The sequence below is a fragment of the Hyperolius riggenbachi genome, chromosome 6 (assembly GCF_040937935.1).
Source record: "Hyperolius riggenbachi isolate aHypRig1 chromosome 6, aHypRig1.pri, whole genome shotgun sequence".
Classification (NCBI taxonomy): Eukaryota; Metazoa; Chordata; class Amphibia; order Anura; family Hyperoliidae; genus Hyperolius; species Hyperolius riggenbachi.
The window spans coordinates 43,129,657-43,152,110 of record NC_090651.1 but is presented as its reverse complement, the minus strand read 5'-3'; the positions used below and the strand labels follow the sequence as shown (position 1 = coordinate 43,152,110).

The 22,454-nt window shown below is 46.6% G+C and overlaps 1 protein-coding gene across 3 annotated transcripts in view; it reads left to right on the top strand.

Annotated features, from left to right (window-relative positions):
- AK5 (adenylate kinase 5) overlaps positions 1-22,454 on the top strand; it is a 390,301-nt gene that overhangs the window by 236,726 nt on the left and 131,121 nt on the right. For all 3 annotated transcript variants that reach the window (XM_068239188.1, XM_068239186.1, XM_068239189.1), the window contains exon 7: positions 6,544-6,634. In XM_068239188.1, the coding sequence (XP_068095289.1) occupies positions 6,544-6,634 (91 nt within the window). The remainder of the gene's footprint in view (positions 1-6,543; positions 6,635-22,454) is intronic.

Below are 22,454 nucleotides of genomic sequence, written 5' to 3'. Positions count from 1 at the left end.
TGCAGAGACAGCGCACTGCTCAGACTGCAGGGATAGAGCACTGCTCAGACTGCAGGCATAGCCCACTGCTCAGACTGCAGGCATAGCGCACTGCTCAGACTGCAGAGACAGCGCACTGCTCAGACTGCAGGGATAGCGCATTGCTCAGACTGCAGGGATAGCGCACTGCTCAGACTGCAGAGACAGCGCACTGCTCAGACTGCAGGGATAGCGTACTGCTCAGACTGCAGAGATAGCGCACTGCTCAGACTGCAAGCATAGCGCACTGCTCAGACTGCAAGCATAGCGCACTGCTCAGACTGCAAGCATAGCGCACTGCTCAGACTGCAAGCATAGCGCACTGCTCAGACTGCAAGCATAGCGCACTGCTCAGACTGCAGGCATAGCCCACTGCTCAGACTGCAGGCATAGCGCACTGCTCAGACTGCAGAGACAGCGCACTGCTCAGACTGCAGGGATAGCGCATTGCTCAGACTGCAGGGATAGCGCACTGCTCAGACTGCAGAGACAGCGCACTGCTCAGACTGCAGGGATAGAGCACTGCTCAGACTGCAGGCATAGCCCACTGCTCAGACTGCAGGCATAGCGCACTGCTCAGACTGCAGAGACAGCGCACTGCTCAGACTGCAGGGATAGCGCATTGCTCAGACTGCAGGGATAGCGCACTGCTCAGACTGCAGAGACAGCGCACTGCTCAGACTGCAGGGATAGCGTACTGCTCAGACTGCAGAGATAGCGCACTGCTCAGACTGCAGAGATAGCGCACTGCTCAGACTGCAGAGATAGCGCACTGCTCAGACTGCAAGCATAGCGCACTGCTCAGACTGCAAGCATAGCGCACTGCTCAGACTGCAAGCATAGCGCACTGCTCAGACTGCAGGCATAGCCCACTGCTCAGACTGCAGAGACAGCGCACTGCTCAGACTGCAGAGACAGCGCACTGCTCAGACTGCAGGCATAGCGCACTGCTCAGACTGCAGGGATAGCGCACTGCTCAGACTGCAGAGACAGCGCACTGCTCAGACTGCAGGCATAGCGCACTGCTCAGACTGCAGAGACAGCGCACTGCTCAGACTGTAGGGATAGCGCATTGCTCAGACTGCAGGGATAGCGCACTGCTCAGACTGCAGAGACAGCGCTCTGCTCAGACTGCAGGGATAGCGCACTGCTCAGACTGCAGAGACAGCACACTGCTCAGACTGCAGGGATAGCGCACTGCTCAGACTGCAGAGATAGCGCACTGCTCAGACTGCAGAGATAGCGCACTGCTCAGACTGCAGAGATAGCGCACTGCTCAGACTGCAGAGATAGCGCACTGCTCAGACTGCAGAGATAGCGCACTGCTCAGACTGCAGAGATAGCGCACTGCTCAGACTGCAGAGATAGCCCACTGCTCAGACTGCCGAGATAGCCCACTGCTCAGACTGCCGAGACAGCCCACTGCTCAGACTGCCGAGAGAGACCACTGCTCAGACTGCAGAGAGAGCCCACTGCTCAGACTGCAGGGATAGCCCACTGCTCAGACTGCAAGGATAGCGCATTGCTCAGACTGCAGAGACAGCGCACTGCTCAGACTGCAAGGATAGCGCATTGCTCAGACTGCAGGGATAGCGCACTGCTCAGACTGCAGAGACCGTGCACTGCTCAGACTGCAGGGATAGCCCACTGCTCAGACTGCAGAGAGAGCCCACTGCTCAGACTGCAGAGAGAGCCCACTGCTCAGACTGCAGAGATAGCCCACTGGTTTATTACCCCTGCAGTCACAAATAAAATACAAAATGAAACACAAACAAGTTCTAAGTACAATAAGCCATCATGTTACAGGTCACTTTAGGTTCTGATCGCCACTTTTTCTTTCCCTTCACCCTGTTTTCCCCATAAGTAAAAATTCCTCTAAAAATAGAATCCCCTTTACAATGCACACATTATAATGAGTGTGAACTGCAATGGAGACTGGACAAGGACTTTAATACAAAGCCTGCATGCAGCGAGTCAGGATAACGCAATCCATTACAGCGAAGTACCATGAACAGGCCCATAGGATTGGATGGGCAGTGAGTCCACATGCAGAATTATTCTGCAACACAACTGAACACTGTGAACAGGGCCTAACAGTTTATACAAATACTGTTACATTTAACAACCAAAATATGTAATAAAAAAAGCATTGTATATTTCGTACATGAACACAACTTTGTTTGGATCTCTTTATAAGTCAAGTCATTTGTAAGTAGGGGACTGTCAGTATATTCGTAAAGCCACATCTTCAGTGGGTAGCACGGTGGCGTAGTGGTTAGCTCTCTCGCCTTGCAGCGCTGGGTCCCTGGTTCGAATCCCAGCCAGGGCACTATCTGCAAAGAGTTTGTATGTTCTCTCCGTGTCTGCGTGGGTTTCCTCCGGGCACTCCGGTTTCCTCCCACATTCCAAAAACATACGGATAAGTTAATTGGCTCCCCCTAAAAAAACATTGGCCCTAGACTACAGTACTTACACTACATAATATAGACATATGGCAAGGGATTAGATTGTGAGCTCCTTGAGGGACAGTTAGTGACAAGATATATATATATATATACACTGTACAGCGCTGCGTAATATGTCGGCGCTATATAAATACTAAATAATAATAATCTTCAGATCAAAAGAATTGGAATAGCTTAACCACCCCAGATTTCAACGAAAGATCTTTGTAACCAGAGCTTTTTGTTATGCTGCCCCTACCTTATGGAATGCCGTGCCAAACTTAGTCATTTTGGCATTTATGATCACATACGGTAACTTTCCCCCTGTACACATCAGTATGGACTGATCTGAGACAAGCTTATGTGCTTTGGGTCCTTTACAAATGTTTTGTTGTAAAGCTTTCACTTAGGCACAATGGGGGGGGTTTGCAGGGGGATGCAGAGATCATAGGAATAGTGTACACAATATACAGGACACAACAGAATGGAAGTGTTCCCAAATAGCAGGCAGCCAGAGAGTCCATTAATACATTATAACTGTACTAGTAGGCCTAAGCCCGTTACAATAACGGGCTGTAGGCCTCCCTCACAACCCCCCTCCCGCCCCTGTCACAGCCGCCACGTTACCACACATGTGCGCGCACTGCCAGCACGCTTCTGTGCACGTACATGCCCGCCCCCCTGTCCCCGCCCTTCCCTTTCCCATTGGCCACTCGCGTGCCACACATGCACAGTAGCGCAAAGACACGGATACAGGGATAGGAGAGGACGCAGGGACACGGGGTTTATTGTATAGGATTATCACTTGTAGGAGCTTGGCTGTTGGAAGGGCTCGTTTACACCAGGGGCGTTTTCAGCCTTTTTTCAAGCGCAGGCGATTTTTAATATCATCCACAAACGCTGGTGTAATGAATCTCTATGAGAAGGTTCATATCAGCGTGGTTTATGCGCTTTGCGTGAAGCAAAGCGGTGCCTATATGACTTTCGAGGCTATTTTGCCTCAATGGAAGGCATAGGGAAAACGCAAACGCTCACAAAATCGCTTTGTGCAGCGATTGCGTTTTTAAGAATAAATGCATTGTATTTATTCTTACATAGTTACATAGTTATTTGGGTTGAAAAAAGACACGCCCATCGAGTTCAACCAGAGAACAAAGTACAACACCCGCCTGCTCCCTCACATATCCCTGTTGATCCAGAGGAAGGCGAAAAACCCTTACAAGGCATGGTCCAATTAGCCCCAAAAGGGAAAAAATCCTTCCCGACTCCAGATGGCAATCAGATAAAATCCCTGGATCAACATCACTGGGCATTACCTAGTAATTGTAGCCATGGATGTCTTTCAACGCAGGGAAAGCATCTAAGTCCCCTTTAAATGCAGGTATAGAGTTTGCCATAACTACTTCCTGTGGCAATGCATTCCACATCTTAAAATCACTCTTACTGTAAAGAACCCTTTCCTAAATAAACGGCTAAAATGTTTTTCCTCCATGCGCAGATCATGTCCTCTAGTCCTCTGAGAAGGCCTAGGGACAAAAAGCTCATCCGCCAAGCTATTATATTGCCCTCTGATGTATTTATACATGTTAATTAGATCCCCTCTAAGACGTCTTTTCTCTAGACTAAATAAACCCAGTTTATCTAATCTTCCTTGGTAAGTGAGACCTTCCATCCCACGTATCAATTTTGTTGCTCGTTTCCGCACCTGCTCTAAAACTGCAATATCTTTTCCGGGTCAAAGAGTTCACTTCCTGACTTGCATCAGGGAGTGAATTACAAAATCACTCTGGAAAAGCTCTTAGAAAATCGCTTTTACCAGAATCGCAGTGCACAGTGGAGCGCCGGGAGGGGGAAAAAGCGCACCAAAATGCTTGCATTTTCGTTTTAGGTGTGAATGAGGCGTAATCCTATATAATAAAACCCCCGTGTCTCTGCGTCCTCCTCCTGTGTCCCTGGGGGAGATTTATCAACGCATTACCGACAGTTTTTTCTTCTTAATCTGTTCTAACCACCAGGGAGAACAGTTCTGCATGATAATAAGAACCTTCTTAAATCCTAGTAATGGTGGCAGTTTAGCGTGGATTTTTAGAGCTGCACTACAGTTAAGTGCAAATCCATCCCTAAACTGCTGCAGATTAAGAAGTGCTTGATAGCAGTTCTACAGATGTAGTACTGAAGGCTAGACATGATTGCAGAGTGCAGGCTAGACATGATTTGTGATGTGCTCCTCCCCCCTGCTGAATTCCTCCTCAGAACCTGCTGATATCAATACGGCAGGTGTGTTGGTTACCTCAGCAACAGCAATTCCCCCCACACACTGCACTGCCTGAAGGTGGCCACACACGATACAATAACATGATCCGATTTTACAGCAATTCGATAAAAATGATCGTATCTCTCGAAAAAATAGAAAGCTTTGTTTTCATTCGACTGAAAAATCCGATCGGATTTCTCGTTTTTCTTGCTTTAAATCCGGAATGCCAGATATTTCACTTCAATTTCTACTAAAGATTGTATGGTGTGTGTTGGATTGTCAATTTATTAATATACACAACCTAGCAATTTTCTCTGAGTTTCCAATCATTTTTATCATAATTGAGAAAAAATTGGTACAGTGGTACATTGGTCATATTTTTGAAATGTTACAATCAGTCAGAAAAATTGATTGCAATTCTTAAATTGAACAGATATTTAAAAAATTGTATGGTGTGTGGCCACCTTGAGAGACACTTCCTAGCTCCTCCTATTTTACAACAGTTTTATAAGGAATCTGCACTAATGATTTCTTAAGGTGCCTGAGACAGTTCTGCATGGATTTCTAAAAACCTACCAATATTTTGGCTCAGACACTCTTGATAAATCTGGCCCCCTGTGTCCATGCTTCCAGACCTGACAGTTTCCTGTCTGTGCACCTCGTTGCATTGTGGGAAATAACAGCTTTTTCCAACTGCCAAGCAAGCAACATCTCCCTGTGTGCATATACTTCAGACAGCAGTGGAGTACGGGAAAGCGGGACGCGTCTAAGCGTGTTGCCGGAGGGGGACCTGGTAGCGGCCGTTGCCTAGTGCTTGTTTTTTAACCGGTGGGCCTTTTGGCGCTAGTCTACTTTAGGGGACCCACCGCAAATCCCCATAGAGGATTTGAGCTGTGCTGAAAACGGAAAGAATTGCTGCTTTCAGCTTGTTGAAAACACCACAAGTCATATATCTTTGTAAAGCTTAGACTCTGCTCTAACGAATGATGCCACAGTCGGTGAGCAAACGCTGAAGCTCACCGCGTAGGAGGCGCCGTACGGGTTGTGTGTAAACACCGGTGGGGTTAATCCTTCACCACCCCAGCAGCTGGCAGCTATCAGTGAGGACAACTTACACCACGGACTTTGAGATGATCCATGACACCATGTTGCTGGATGGCAGGGGTGCCCTCCTGGCCTGCCGGATCCCGTGGTGTCCTGGCCCAGGGAAGGGTCACGGCTGATGATGATGATTCTGTCGTTGGCTGGGTATGCCCGGGGAACTATCATACGTGACTCACCAATTCTCCGGCTTCAAAAAAAAAAAAAAAAATTCTGCCACGCCCCCAGCTAACAATCCTTCCAATGAGGAGGGAGAAAAATATCAGAAGCACAAAACTAAGATGGCCGACGGAGCTTCGATCGCGGCGGATCGGCATCTCGTACGCGGTCAGTTTCAACTTTTGCTCACCGAAAGTGACATCATTCGTTGGAGCAGAGTCTAAGCTTAACAAAGATATATGACTTGTGGTGTTTTCAACGAGCTGAAAGCGGCAATTCTTTCCGTTTTCAGCACAGCTCAAATCCTCTATGGGGATTTGCGGTGGGTCCCCTAAAGTAGACTAGCGCCGGCCTTTTTACTAGTAGTATATATTTGATATAATTCCACTTGTCCTATGAATGTACAGTATATCTAAGCACATGCCCATATCCTGACACTATGGTATATTACAATGCTTGCATGAGTGCTGCAGCCCCTTTCTCCTTGACAGAATAATATTTGATGTACTCAGGAGCAGCCATGATAGGACCATAAGACTGATCACATCTCTCTTTGCTTGTCTGCAGTTTGACGCTGATAGAGACGAGGAGGAAGTCTTCGATGATATAAGTGGCGCTGTTGACAATAAGCTGTTTCCCGCTAAGGAGCCTGTGGCAGGTGAGCGACTCTCTCATCCTCCTCTCTGGCAGAGATGTTACATTACAGCGCTGACACTATGACTCATTCACATCACCCGCTGTAGTGGTAATCAGTTCGGGTGCAGAGCTGCGAGCCCAGAGCTGCTGCGTAATAAAAGCCTGGGCTTGCAAGGGGTTTCTTTCATAGTCATTTATTACAACATTCATTTAAATTAATTACACGTAAAAAGTCTTGTAAGTTTTAATTAGTGCAGAAAACAGCTGCTGCCCGAGTTCATGCATTCTCAGCAACATACAGCTGCCTGTTTGTAACTAGTGACTCTTAAAGGATACCTGAGGTGACATGTGACATGCCATAGACATGGGTATGTACAGTGCCTAGCACACAAATAAATATGCTGTGTTCCTTTTTTTCTTTCTCTGCCTGAAAGAGTTAAATATCAGGCATGTAAGTGGCTGACTCAGTCCTGACTCAGACAGGAAGTGACTACAGTGTGACGCTCACTGATAAGACATTCCAACTATAAAACACTTTCCTAGCAGAAATTGGCTTCTGAGAGCAGGAAAGAGATAAAAGGGTCAATAGTTCATAGATTTTAGCTCTGGCATACTTCAATGAATGTGTCATTGAGTAAAAACAATAAAACAGTTAACACTTAAAAAGTAGATTTAAACATAAAATAAAACTGTGGAATATCTTAAAAAGTCATTTTTAGGAGAAGGAAGGGATACAATAGTTTATTTCATTAGTTTATTTTCGCTTCGGGTGTCCTTTAAGGTGGACCTGAACTCTTGCACAGGACAGAAGGAAAACCTAGATAAATGCACCCTGTATATATTTAGAGAGTTTAGCCTGTGTAATCCACCCTCATCTGTGACAAATAACAAGTTGTAATTTGAACTCTTACTTGTGCCAGCTGACTGCCACCGCAGAGAAGCTAATTGGTAAACACAGGATGTTAACAGTATGTCAGCTTCCATGAAAGCAGGAAGTAGACACACTGCAGATATTGCAGGATTTGTATCAGCTGTAACAAAGAAATGTTTTTCTTTAAAGGTTATAATGCTGTTGTGTATCTTTTAGAACAGAGAGTAAGTTCCGAATTCATGTCCTCTTTAAAAGCACCATCTGAAGTAAAGTTTGATAGCAAAATGGCCGCCTATAAGCCATTTTGCCACACTCCCTTTGTTCTATACATTTACACTTATAAGGACTAGTTCTCCTTTCACATGGTTTTATGGGTTTAGAAATGTGTGCAGTCTTGTAGATAAGAAATGGTGCCGTGTGAATTTCACCAGTCAAATTAAACTTAAATTAAAGGGATACTTAAAGGACACCCGAGGCGAAAATAAACGAATGAAATAAACGACTGTATCTATCCTCCTCTTCCTAAAAATTACTTTTTAAGATATTCCACAGTTTTATTTTATGTTTAAATCTACTTTTTAAGTTTTAACTGTTTTTATTGTTTTTGCTCAATGGCACATTGAATTGAAGTATGCCAGAGCTAAAATCTATGAACTATTGACCCTTTTTATCTCTTTCCTGCTTTCAGAAGCCATTTTCTGATAGGAAAGTGTTTTATAGTTGGAATTTATTATCACTGAGGGTCACACTGTAGTCACTTCCTGTCTGAGTCAGGACTGAGTCAGCCACTTACATACCTGATATTTAACTCTTTCATGCAGAAAAAGAAAAAAAGGAACACAGCATAGTTATTTGTGTGCTAGGCACTGTACATACACGTGTCTATCTCATCATGTCACATGTCACCTCGGGTATCCTTTAAGCCTGCAATAGAAAAAAATCAGTTTTACTTACATGGGGCTTCTACCAGCCCCCTGCAGCCGTCCTGTGCCCTCGCAGTCACTCGCGGGTCCTCCTGGCCCTCCGCCAGCTAGTTTCGTTTTTGGCCGGCAGGCCTACTGCGCCTGAGCAGGCCTGGCTATGCGTCTCCTTCTTTGCGTTTCCGTCTGCAATAGCGTCCTGCTGTGTAGGACGCTATTGCAGACGGGAACGTGAAGAAGGCTACACATGGCCAGGCCTGTTGGCGAAACAAAACTAGCTGGCGGCGGGGGACCGGAGACTCCGTGAGTGACTGCAAGGGCACAGGACGGCTGCAGGGGGCTGGTAGGAGCCCCAGGGGATTAAAACAGTTTTTTTTATTGCAGGCTTAAGTATCCCTTTAAACAAGCCACTGCTGAAACAAATACCTCTAATAATAATTAATAACTAATTGAACTCATCTACTTAAAGAGACACTGTAACAAGAAAAACGTCCCCTGGGGGGTACTCACCTCGGGAGAGGGAAGTCTCAGGATCCTAATGAGGCTTTACCCCCCCCCCCCCCCCCCGTCCTCCTCTGTCCCACGGCGGTCTCGCTGCAGCCCTTCAAAGCCGGCGCGACAAATCTGACAGCCTGTTCAATATTTACCTTTCCAGGCTCCAGCGGGGGTGCTGTTTCGGCTCTTCTGACGGAGATAGGCGGAAATAGCCGATCTGCATCAGGTCCGCTCTACTGCGCAGGCGCAGGAGACTTGTGCCTGCGCAGTAGAGCGGCCCGACGGAGATCGGCTATTTCCGCCTATCTCTGTGGGAAGAGCGGATACTGCGCCTGCGCTGGAGCCACGGAGGTAAATATTTGCATCGCCGCCACTCCGGGAGGATTTTCACCGTCACCGTGGGACACAGGAGGACAGGGGAAGCCTCAATAGGATCCGGAGGCTTCCCCCACCCAAGGTGAGTACCCCCCAGGAGACGTTTTTTCGTTACAGATTTTCTTTTTAAGTATTTATATGTATTCATTTATGCAGTATTGTGTGTCAGATATTTTGTAAGGGCCCAATAGTGGTTTAGGTAGGAGGAATAATTGTAATATGTAATTTGGAGTATATAACGTCTGTTCCAAGCCTTCCTCGACAGACATTCTATTGTCTTCTGTACAGTAAATAAATCTATAGTATACTTCCTAGAGACTGATGTTGTAAGGAGAACAGAGGCGCCAAAAGAGTAAAACCATATAATTAAAAGTTTTAAAGTTTTTTAAAATTCCTCAGGAGGCGGTGGTGGACTCACCTCCCCGAAGCAGACAAAATACTGTTGAATTTTAGACAAACAGATTTATTTATGTACTCCAGCATGCTATGCAACGCGTTTCGCAGGGATATCCCCGCTTCTTCAGGTAATAACAGAAAGGTGTACACACAGTGCAGTCTTAAAGTCTAAATTACTCATTTAAATGTCCTAACTAGAGGCGATGTGCCTGGATTTATGTGTTTTTTCTTGTTACGGATCCTCGTGGCCAGTGTTTTAATCTAGTGCACTCCCTCCTTCCCCTGTTTGTGTTTTTTGTCAGCATACACACAGCTTATGCTGGTGTATGGGCATGGTGCGCATGGATACATTACGTTAGCTCCCTTGTGCGATTGGTAAGATGCGCTATCTGTCCCAGGAGAGGACATCAGGATGTGTGCTCCTAATCCCTTGATAGGTTTGAAGCAATAAATGTTTGCATGTTTGCACTATGCATGTTACAGGGCCAGAGTTAGGACACCTACGTTTACCTGGGTACTTCTGCACAGTGTAGGTGACCAAGCAAAATAATGCATTCCTTTGTGAACTAAGACCCCAGCTTTTAATTTAGCTGCAGGGATAACAGTGGTGCCTTGATGAGTGAATCTGTGAACGCATTTGTTTGAACATTTGCATGCAAGCATGCAAAGGGTTACTGATTTTTGTCAAAGTCACGATAAGCGCCTCTGTACTGAGTACAGAGGCGCTTATCATGACTTTAAGACTGCACTGTGTGTACTCCTTTCTGTTATTGCCTGAAGAAGCGGGGATATACCTGCGAAACGTGTTGCATTGCATGCTGGAGTATATAAATATTGTATATTCCTGTGTATAAGACTACTTTTTAACCCTTGAAAATCTTCTGAAAAGTTGGGGGTCGTCTTATACGCCGGGTGTCATTGATGCTGGGTGATACCCCCTATCCTATTACCGTCTCTCAGATCTCATTGTTGAGGACTGTAGTGAAGCGGCGCAGGCGCACATGTGTGAGATCTGAGAGGCAGAGGAGGAGGTAAATAGGATACAAGGGCGGGCCAGAGGGGTGAAAGAGGCGTGTTTTATGTGCACAGCACAATCTATTCTTGCATACCGCTCTGATAAACAGGGAGACAAGGAGAGCTGACCAATCCACTTAGGGAGAGGGAGAGTTGACCAATCCAACCAATCACCTATATACTGGGTACCACATACAGTACAGCACCAGTATATTTGGTGTATGTTGGAAGAGGGGTAGTCTTATACGGTGAGTATATCACAAACTCTATATTTTAACTGAAAAAGTTGGGGGGTTGTCTTATACACCCAGTCGTCTTATACGCCAGAATATACGGTAAATCTGTTTGTCTAAAATTCAACAGTATTGTGTCTGCTTTGGGGAGGTGAGTCCACCACCGCCTCCTGAGGAATTTTAAAACGTTTAATTATATGGTTTTACTCTTTTGGTGCCTCTGTTCTCCTTACAAAATCAGTTACCACTCCTGCTGGAGGGGTCAAATCCCCTTTTCTTCTCCTATCTTCGGAGAGCGACTTCTTAATCCTGAGTGAGGACAGGTCTAATCTCCTCACCTGCCTACACAGTGGTTACCTAATTGGTAACCCTGACTTGTGAGTATATCCATCATATACTTTTGTCATTTACCCATCACTCAACTTACTACACTATATTGGGCTCTCGGTGTCCCCCTTTGTGTGTGTGTGTTTGGTGACGTTGGGGGGTTAATTTCTGTGTCATCTTAGGTCATGTCTCTATGCAGTGGTGCCAGGAGATCAATATATGTTCAGTGTTTAGGGCGCGCCTAGTGTAAAATCTGCACAGTAACTACACCACTAGGCACTGAGGAGGACCAGCAGTCCGAAACAGGCTGTCTGCATGTTCAGTTGAGGTGGCTCTGTGAAATGTACTAGCTATAGGCTCCCTATACACCAGCAGATCTAGATGTAAGCCTGGCTTCAGGGGCATAAAAATATAATTTGCATATTCAGTAGTGATGCATTGTGGGAGGCCGCAGTCGCTCACTTAAAGCTTAACTATCGCAAATACCTTCTGTATTAAGGAGGCATACTACAATGAGCGTTAGCTTTTTAGTAGGAGGGCTTTTTGGTCTCTTTTAGTCTCCTATACTTTCCTAGTAGTTTTGGATTACCCCGAGCTGCTTAGGTATTCTGTAGGCACGCTTCAGAGTTCTATTCACTTGCTGAACCTAATACTATGTAAACCCCTTCAATGCATGTCATTATTTAAAGGGTAACTGAGATGAAAGGTAAAAGTTAATTTTTACTTACCTAGGGCTTCTTCCAGTCCCTAGCAGTCTGCGTGGTTCCTTGCTGCAGTTCCACTGCCCTCCAACGCGCCCCTAACTCCTCTGCAAGATCAACAACCGCAATAATCACTGGCTTCTGCGATTGCGCCGGCACATCTGTGCGTTTCCCTCAATCGTGCTCCCACGGCTGTGACCTTCTGTGCTTGCAGAGTTCACAAAGACTGAAATTGTGCAAGCGCAGAACGCTCTCGGTGATGAGAGCAGGATAGAGAGAGGCGCGCCGATGTGCGGAAGCTGGCGGCCACAGCTCTGGTCAGTGATGTTACAGAGGGGCTAACGCTGCACTGGAGGGCAGTGCAACTCCACATAATGCAAAACCACCCAAAAAGCTAATGCAGGCTTCACAGATCCATGAAAAAACAGTATACATTTTATTGTAGAGGGACTTGATGGACAAGTATCAGAAATCAGAAAAATATAAAATAAATGAAAAACATATGAATTGTCCAGCAATGCAAGTCATGGAATACATCGATCCTCTCTGCCTGGGACCGCAGCACCCCTGCGTCCCTCCACGGGCATGCGTGAACCACAGCGTACCATGATACTCACGCCAGATGCTTACAGTCAGGTCTGGTAACGGTGTGGCAGCGGCGATCAACAGAGGCTTTGCATGCAGGAACTGTGGTGGCTGAGGTTCTAGTTGGACCACAGCTCTGATGGTTCGCTGTGGTCCAACTAGAACCTGGGGCAGAGGCCTTTTCACCATAGGCTATATGGGGAATGCATCCGCCTGTCCTGGATTATTGGGGACTGCACAGAGGTGTGGCTCACTTATTGCAATGGATCCCGGCCAAGCAGTGTGTTCTGTTGTATGGAGAGTGAAGGGAGGTCATGTGATCAGCCTCTGTGTTCAGGAACTTCAGAGGAGACATAGTCACTGGGCAAAAGTGTTCTATCCTGCAGGGTTGCTAGAGGGGAGGCCGGTGACATCAGGGGACACCTGTGGACCATCTAGGTTTTTTTGACCAAAACGTTTACTTCAATCTGTTCCAGCTGCGTGCCTCGCCACCTGTTTGAGATGGTCCTTGTTGTGCCTGGGATTTGTTATATTTCCTCCTATGCGTGAGAGCCCTGGATTTTGTCAAGCGTAGCTGAGCCTTGTTGTGACATGAAGGTGAAATGCATTGTTTGTGCCTGCTGCTCCCACTCTGTCCATGTCCTTGTTAGAAGGTCACACCTGACATTCTCCATTCTTGTTGTGTGAAGAAAAGCTATTCTCTGGTACTTGCATTGATTTCTGTGAGGCGAAGGCCTTGTGGTGGGAGCCTTCTCTTCATTCATATGACAGGGACCAAGCGACATGCACAAGAGAGGCATTCAAGCCTCTGTTTTTGGCCATGATGGCTTTGTGCCATAGAAGAGTCAGGAGAACATTGCTAAATCTCTTCTGTAAAGGGCAGAGCCGGGACAAGGTCCTCCAGCACCCGAGGCTGAGACACCAAAGTGCGCCCCCCCATCCCTCCCACCCCAGCCATCATACACTGATTGCTATTAGACTAAGAGGGCCACAGGGCCCACAACCTCCCCAACACCTTAATATCTAGTTATCTGGCTTGCAGTCACTGCCATGTACCCCCTTTTCTTATTTCTTTCTGCTTCAAACACAATTAGGAATGACAGGTGAATGAATTGTGCGCCCCCTCCTACACTGCGCCCTGAGGCTGGAGCCTCTCCAGCCTATGCCTCGGCCCGGGCCTGGTAAAGGGCATATGCATTGCATGATTGTCACAACTCAATGTTTGTAATTTAAAGAGGAACTGTAACCAAAGCAACATAATGAATAATTTTTTTTTTTTTTTTAACAATACTGTAATCATAAATTACTAGCTGATGGGCCGGTGTTGCCCGGGTATGTAAACAGAGTTAGAATGGCTGCAGTACATTTTCCCAGTGAAATTTGTATTTGTCTCCGCCCACTGATAACCCTGTGTTGCCCGGGTATGTTTTTGGCTGGTGTTGGCTCCGCCCACTTACCTAGTGGCTTCAGTGATGTGGCCGGCTTCTCCGTGGGTGGGCTGGGGGCTGTCGCTTCGGGATCCAGGCGGCGTGCTCAAGCGCAGGGCAACCTCAGCGCCCTTCCTGGCGGGAGCATGCGTGTTCCTTCCAGTACACTTAGAGGACGGGTGCTTGTGGCCACGCACCTGTCCTGTCCTATTCCTTCAGGTGCAGATAGGGATCCACTGGGTAGATTGCAGTATGCTGATTGTTTGATCCTGTGTGTGGCCAGCCATGATTGGTGAGTGATTGCTTAAAACCTGCTTAGCCTCTTTCCTCATTGCCCATTCTAGCGTTAGCTCTATAGCTGCTGGGTGTGTTGTATTGTTACTGATCTTGGTTGACTTTTGCCCGGACTTTGACCTTCTCTTGGATTGCTGCCTGAACTGATTTTGGAACTGTATTGACCTGCTCTTGTATTATCTCTTTGTAGTGCCATATCTTTGTTCTTCCGTGTAAGACTTGAATTGTTATTGGACTGGCATATGCTTCACGATTCTGTATTGTGCTATTCTAATCACCCGTTTCCGACATGGACTGTCTGGTTTTCCACTGTAATGATCTGCTCTGCTGTCTGCACAGACAGACAGCTTTTTGACCATTTTTTAGGTCTGAATGCTGCAGGTCCATGGAAAAGAGACCTGTCTTCACTCTGCAAGTTTCAGAGTTGCTGTTCTGGTGAGGGATTTGCATCCACTTGTCATGCAAATTGCTTAGCTGCTTCCTTTGAAGGCTTGCAGTATAAATACCATTTCCTCCCAGAATTCCCTGCTGGTCATAAAGGTTTGGTCCTGCTAGACTTACCTTAAAAGGACACTTAAGTCAAACAAAAAAATGAGTTTTACTCACCTAGAGCTTCCAATAGCCCCCTGCAGCTGTCTGGTGCCCTCTCCATCTCCCTCCGATCCTCCTGGCCCCGCCGGCAGCCACTTCTTGTTTCGGTGACAGGAGCTGTCAGGCTGGGGACGCGAGTGATTCTTCGCGTTCTCAGACACATTAGCACCCTCTATGCTGCTATATGGTATATGATATATGCTATAGCAGCATAGATGGTGCTATTGTGGCCAGGAACGCGAAGAATCACTCGCGTCCCCAGCCTGTCAGCTCCTGTCACCGAAACAGGAAGTGGCTGCCGGCGAGGCCAGGAGGATCGGAGGGAGACGGCGAGGGCACCGGACAGCCCAGGTGAGTAAAACTCATTTTTTTTTTGACTTAAGTGTCCCTTTAAGTCTCAGCCCTCTGCTAATTGTTTGCTAATATTATTATCTTAGAGTAGTTATCCTTGGGAGTGCACTAGCATTCCTTCTAGCATAGTGAGGTCGTTTATTATCTGTATTGCCTTGTTCTGTCTTAACTGTTGCGATTGTTCTGTCGCCAGCGGCGGCTGACAGAAAATCGCTCTGTCTGTTTGGATCGCATTCGCCCTAGCGTTAGAGGCGGTGGATCTCTCTGTACTCTGTCTAGGAGTGTAGCCAGAGCTGTGGTTGCTACTGGTTACTCCTTATGTCTGTCTTGTCTGGAACGAACGCTTGCTGTTGTCTCGGTGAGGTAACGGATTAGCAAGCGTTCGCGTTCTTTGTTTGTTTTCATGTTTCATTGGTTAGTCAGGGTTGGTACGCTTTGTCGCTGTTGCACTTAACGTGCGGTGACCGTCCCTTGCACGCGCTTTGTCGCTATTGCGCTTAACGTGTGGTGACTGCGTGTAGTTAGTCCTGTCTGCTCCTTGTGTTGGATTACAGTCTGTTATCAGTTCTGTCTTTATTCTTCCTATGCTCTGTCTTTGCTCAGTCTTGTGTCGCTATTAGCAATCGCCATTCTTGCGATTGCTTTCCCACTTGGTCTTCGCTGTTGTGTGTTCACCGTCGCCAGGTGGCGACTAGATTGGTGGGCATACATACATTCTGTCTCTGTGCTCACTCTCTCTCTAGGGGCTATCTTGCCCTGTATTGCTTCACCTTGTACAATTTCTATCTGACATCTGTGGCAGTGCAGAGGGTTTATTCCTCTGCACTCCACAGCTCCATCTGCCGGTGGGAATTCCTCTCTACAGGTGCATTGCACCAAACCTGGGTTCTGTTATTTAAATGCTTGTGGAGGGTTTCCGCAGTGCCAGCGCACATTTTGTGCGCTGACCACGGAGATAATTCCCCATTCGTTACATCCACCTTTTACTGTCTAGTGTGCATCTGTTGGTACCCCGGTCTTGCTCTCTTCAGTTCCTATACCTTGCCCATATCAAGGCCTGGGTGTAACGGAGTGTTGGGATGACGCACTTGTCATTTCTCGGCTGGGCGGGGGATTTGCCACACAAGGTGAAAACCACAGAGGAGAATGGGGCATAGGAACTGAAATAAGACAGTGGACATGACAAGCCATTTTTACCTGAGAAGTACTCTTTATCCTTTTCAGGAGCAGCCTCCCAACCCCCCTTAAGGACCAGGGCATTTTCTACATGGGGGGGGGGGGGTTAGATAGCCAGGCAGAGGTTCCCCCAGTGTAGATAGCTAGGCATGGCTGCCCCCAGTGTAGACTGGTGTCCCCAGTATAGCCAGCAGCCATTACTCACCTCCCCTGCTCTAGCGATGAGCAGCTCTACCCCCTCCGCTCTGCCCAGCATCCCTGCTCGCACTGCCGCTAAGTTCCGTGTCCTGCCTTGATGACATCATCAGACTGGGACCCGACATTAGAGGCAGAGCGAGCAGGGATGCTGGGAAAAGTGGAGGGGAGCACCGATCACCGGGGGAAAGCCAGGAAAGTGAGTCCTGGTCCTCTTATTCCCCTCCTACCACCGCTAACTTTGATCACTATGATCGGATGGCAATCGTAGTGATCACGTGATCAGGAGCCAATCGCCATGGCTCCTGATCAGTGAGGGGAGATATAGGCTGTCATATGACAGCTTAACCTCCTCTTTCAGGTGCGTATGATGGCGTCGGGAGCGGGTAAAGCAGGTGGCGTAAATGCCGCATCAGAGTTAGGCAGCCAAAAGTGCAGCATAGGGTTTACTATTAGCGGTCCCCAGGAGGTTAAATGATGGCGTTTCACTGATGTTATGAAGTCAATCAAGTAGCGTTGTTAGTGTGACATAATGTTGGTGTGACACATTTTCCTAGAGCCAGAATCTTCACCTGCCTTCTGCCAGATGAATCAAACAACTGGATGTGACAGTTACCGCTGGAGGAGGGCACCTAATAAACCAGCAGTTAGTTCAGTGATGACCTTGGGCGCTGAAAAAGTTCTATTCATTCTAATAATCTATAGCTATACTAGGCAGCGACCTCACTGTTGTCAGGATCAATCAATAGAGAGTCAATAGAGGAAGGGTATGTGATGTATGTGACCTTCACAGCTGTAATTACTGTATGTAACATGGAACACAAGACAATTCAGAGCGACAAGCGTTCAGGAATTTGTAAGGGGGGGAGGTGTGCTGCGCGACGAAAGACGGATCACAAAGAATTATTTTAATAATGTTCCGAATTCCACATCGTAGAAGAATTGTAGTTTTATCGTTTTCACACAAGTGACACTCATGATAATAAATCTGATTGCGGACAGGATAAAGATGACTTGCTTCAGCAATGCAGAGAAGAAATATTAGTCATAATCAGAAGAAATGATGAGAATGCTCCTGGGTGTGATATGAGAACAAAATGGTAAAGCTCATTCTATTTTATATTTGCTGTTTCTGTACTGTTAAAGCAGAGCGAATGTCGAATCAGGAAATCAGGTCGGCACGCGGCATATTTTTTAGTAGTGCTTAAAGTATTCCCTGTTAAAATTACACAGCTTAGGAGGTAATGCTTGCGAGGGGATAGAGTACATACATACATACACAGAGGCAGTGGCATAGCCATAGATCCCAACTATCCCTCTTTCAGAGGGACAGTCCCTCTTTCTTCCTCATTTGTCCCTCTTTCAGGATTGATGTACAGATCTGTGTAAATATATGTATTTTCTACAGAAAAATGTGTTTAACGGACTCTACAGTCCTGGCCAAAAGGTTTGAGACTGTCAAAAATATTGGAAATTAGAAAAGTTGGTGCTTACGTTTTTATAACAGCAATTTGCATATACTCCAGAATGTTATGAAGAGTGTTCAGATGAATTGGATAGTCCTTCTTTGCCATTATTATTATTATTTATTGTATTTATAAAGTGCCAACATATTACGCAGCCCTGGACAATAAATAGGGATACATTCATTGCAACAAGGGGTGACAGACAGAGAGGTAGCAAACGGTTATACAACATAGCACAAGGTTATACATACAATCAGGGTATAAAATGCGGTTTACAGAGACTCGGCAAAACAAGTACGAATTAGTCCATGAGAAGGGTGTAATTGCCGGGGTAGTAAAAGACACACTAAGGGAGGGGGGAGGCCCTGCCAAGGCTTACAATCTAAAGGGTGGGGGGACACATAAGGTAGGACTGTGGGTGATTGACAGAGAGTTAGAGTATGGTAGATGTGGGGTAGGCTATTTTAAAGAAATGTGTTTTGAGGGCTTGCTTGAAGGTGTTGAAGGAAGGAGCGAGTCTGAGGGGGAGTGGAAGGGAGTTCCATAGGGTGGGGGCTGCTCTTGAGAAGTCTTGTAAGCGTGCATGGGAATGAGAAATGCGTGGGGAGGTCAGGCGGAGATCATTGGAGGACGAGCTCAGAAATGTAGGTTGGGCAGGTCTTGTGCACAGATTTGTAGGTAAGGCACAAAACCTTAAAACTGATCCTGAAGCTGATAGGGAGCCAGTGTAGGGCTTCACAGAGGGGAGAAGTGGAAGCATAGTAGTGGGAAAGTCTGATGAGTCTAGCTGCTGCATTCATGACTGATTGAAGGAGTTCAATGCGTTTTAAGGGGAGGCCAGATAGTATGGCATTGCAGTAGTCAAGGCGGGAGATGATGAGGGCATGGATGAGAAGCTTGGTAGTGTCTGGGGTCAGAAAGGGTCGGATTTTGGAGATGTTTCGAAGGTGGAAGTTGCAGGTTCTGGTAACATTTTAGATGTGTTGGCTGAAGGAGAGGGCAAAGTCTAGGGAGTCTAGGGTCATGAAAGTTAACTGAATCCCCAAAAACCTTTCCACTGCATGTCATTGCTGTCAGAGCTGGGACAAGGTCCTCCAGCACCCAAGGCTGAGACACCAAAGTGCGCCCCTCCATCCCTCCCACCCCAGCCGTCACACACTGATTGCTATTAGACTAAGAGTTGCCCAGGGCCTCCAACACCTTAATCTCTAGTTATCTGGCTTGCAGTCACTGCCATGTATCCCCTTTTCTTATTTATCTCTGCTTCAAACACAATATGGGAATGATAGCTGAGTGAGTTGTGCGTCCCCTCCTACACTGCGCCCTGAGGCTGGAGCCTCTCTCGCCTCTGCCTTGGCCTGGCCCTGATTGCTGTCATTAAATGACCCACTGAGATCATTTCAGTAATCGTATTGTTGTTAACTCAGGTGAGAATGTTGACAAGCACACAAGGCTGAAGATCATTATGTCAGGCTGATTGGGTTAGAATGACAGACTTGACATGTTAAAAGGAGGGTGATGCTTGAAATCATTGATCTTCCATTGTTAACCATGGTGACCAGCAAAGAAACGCATGCAGCCATCATTGCATTGCATAAAAATGGCTTCACAGGCAAGGATATTGTGGCTACTAAGATTGCACCTAAATCAACAATGTATAGGATCATCAAGAACTTCAAGGAAAGAGGTTCAATTCTTGTTAAAAAGGCTTCAGGGCGTCCAAGAAAGTCCAGCAAGTGCCAGGAATGTGTCCTAAAGAGGATTCAGCTGCGGGATCGGAGTGCAACCAGTGCAGAGGTTGCTCAGGAATGGCAGCAGGCAGGTGTGAGCGCATTTTGGAAGATGGCCTGGTGTCAAGAAGGGCAGCAAAGAAGCCACTTCTCTCCCAAAAAAACATCAGGGACAGATTGATCTTCTGCAGAAAGTATGGTGAATGGACTGCTGAGGACTGGGGCAAAGTCATATTCTCCGATGAAGCCCCTTTCCGATTGTTTGGGGCAATCTGAAAAAGACTTGTCAGGAGAAGAAAAGATGAGCGTTACCATCAGTCCTGTGTCATGCCAACAGTAAAGCATCCTGAGACTATTCATGTGTGGGGTTGCTTCTCATCCAAGGGAGTAGGCTCACTCACAATTTTGCCAAAAAATACAGCCATGAATAAAGAATGGTACCAAAACACCCTCCAACAGCAACTTCTTCCAACAATCCAACAACAGTTTGGTGAAGAACAATGCATTTTCCAGCATTGGAGCGCCGTGTCATAAGGCAAAAGTGATAACTAAGTGGCTCGGGGACCAAAACGTTGAAATTGTGGGTCCATGGCCTGGAAACTCCCCAGATCTTAATCCCATTGAGAACTTGTGGTCATTCCTCAAAAGGCGGGTGGACAAAAAAACGAACTAATTCTGAGAAACTCAAAGAAGTGATTATGAAAGAATGGGTTGCTATCAGTCAGGATTCAGCCCAGAAGTTGATTGAGAGCATGCCCAGTCAAATTACAGAGGTCCTGGAAAAGAAGGGCCAACATTGCAAATACTGACTCTTTGCATAAATCTCATGTAATTGTCAATAAAAACCTTTGAAATGTATGAAGTGCTTATAATTGTATTTCAGTACTAAAAGCAGTTTAGCAGCAAGCTTTGTGAAAACTAATATTTTTGACAGTTTTTAAAACTTTTGGCCAAGACTGTAAGCTTTATTCCCATCAATTAAATTGATGATTTTTTTTACATGAAGAAAAAACTATTGGTGATAGAGAGGACCAGTGTGATTTGAAAGATAAAATGACATCTTTTGATTCTGAATTCTTTGTGGTATGCATGGCGAGGGGTGTGGCAGGGCATTTGCACTGGGATTTGGTTCAGTGGAGGGCAGAATTTCAGACACCAGAATGCCTGTACCTATAGGCTTTCAAGTGTTAAATCCAGCCCTGGACCCTATAATTTGTGAATTGGGGTCTCAATGGATCAGATTTGGGCTTGTTTTTCAGCCTACCCTACATATGTCTTGATTGGACAGAGATCTGGGGACCAGGGAAATAGTGATCCATCAGACCAAACAAATAACATTTATATTGCGCTTTTCTCCTGGTGGACTCAAAGCACCAGAGCTGCAGCCACTAGGGCGCGCTCTATTGGCAGTAGCAGTGTAAGGGAGACTTGCCAAAGGTCTCCTACTGAATAGGTGCTGGCTTACTAAACAGGCAGAGCCAAGATTCGAACCCTGGTCTCCTGTGTCAGAGGCAGAGCCCTTAACCATTACACCATCCAGCCACTGGTCACTAGGTCACCCTCTTCCATTGCTCCCTGGTCCAGTGCTGCTACTCATATGGCCATGGTAGGTGCTTTCTGCTTTGGTGGACACAGGTCAGCCTGAGTACTTTGTTCTGCAGCTATGCAGCCCTATACATAGAACGTTTGTGAAGCACTTTGTGTTCTGACACTTGGCTTTGTGCTGCAGTTGCTCTTTTATGTGATCAGACCACATGGGCTAGCCTTCGGTCCTCACATGTATCAATACTCCTTGGGTCACCCGATTTCCAGTTCACCATTAGTATCCTTACTTTTACCAGGTACTAATCACTGCATCCCAGGAACACCACACTAGACATATTGTTTTGGTGATCAGGGCTGAATTTCTGGAAAGGCCACCAGGGCCTTGGCCTTGGGAAGCTACAGCCCAACTGGGCACCTGAACATAAAAGAGGGGTTGCTAGATAGGAAACAGGGGGCTGAAAATGGGGAGCAACACATGAAAAGGGGAAGCTGATGCCTAAGGGAGCTGTTCGTGAAAGAGATGGTCTGCAGTATATGAATGTTGCACATGGAAAAGGGGGCTGCACATGGAATGGGAGGGGCACTGCTGCACATGGAAAGGGATACCCAACATACTTGGCCTAGAGGCAGTAAAAGTATAAAGCCTTGTGGGTGATGCTTCTACCTACTTGTCTAATTATCACAGTTTTTTTTTTTTGCCTGAGAGGGTTTATGCAAAGTTTTGGTACCATGTTCCTTCCATTGGAAGATGATGGATTTGATGGTGCTTGGGGCATATTCAAAGCGTAGGATAAATTTTACCCAGCCCTGAGTTGTTTGGAGAGCTCCTTGGTCTTTGTAAGGATCCACTCCTCTCGGCCGCAGTATGGTCTGAGGCGACGACTGAGGTAGAGTCAGCTGACACTTAGCAGGGGTTTTATTTAAATAATATGAAATAATAGTTTCTGTCCCTGCCTGGGATTGAACCCTGGTCTCCAACATCAGAGGTGGTGAGTTTGACCACTGTGCTATGACTAATACTGTCAGAAAGGTTTGCTGGTCAGTATTGGGTGGGTCAGCTGGCCTGTTGTGGTCATCTGTTTTAGCTGACCTCACTTTCAGCTGATTAATGCCTGCATGTGATTGGCTGTTGTGTGCATGTGGCCGGCCA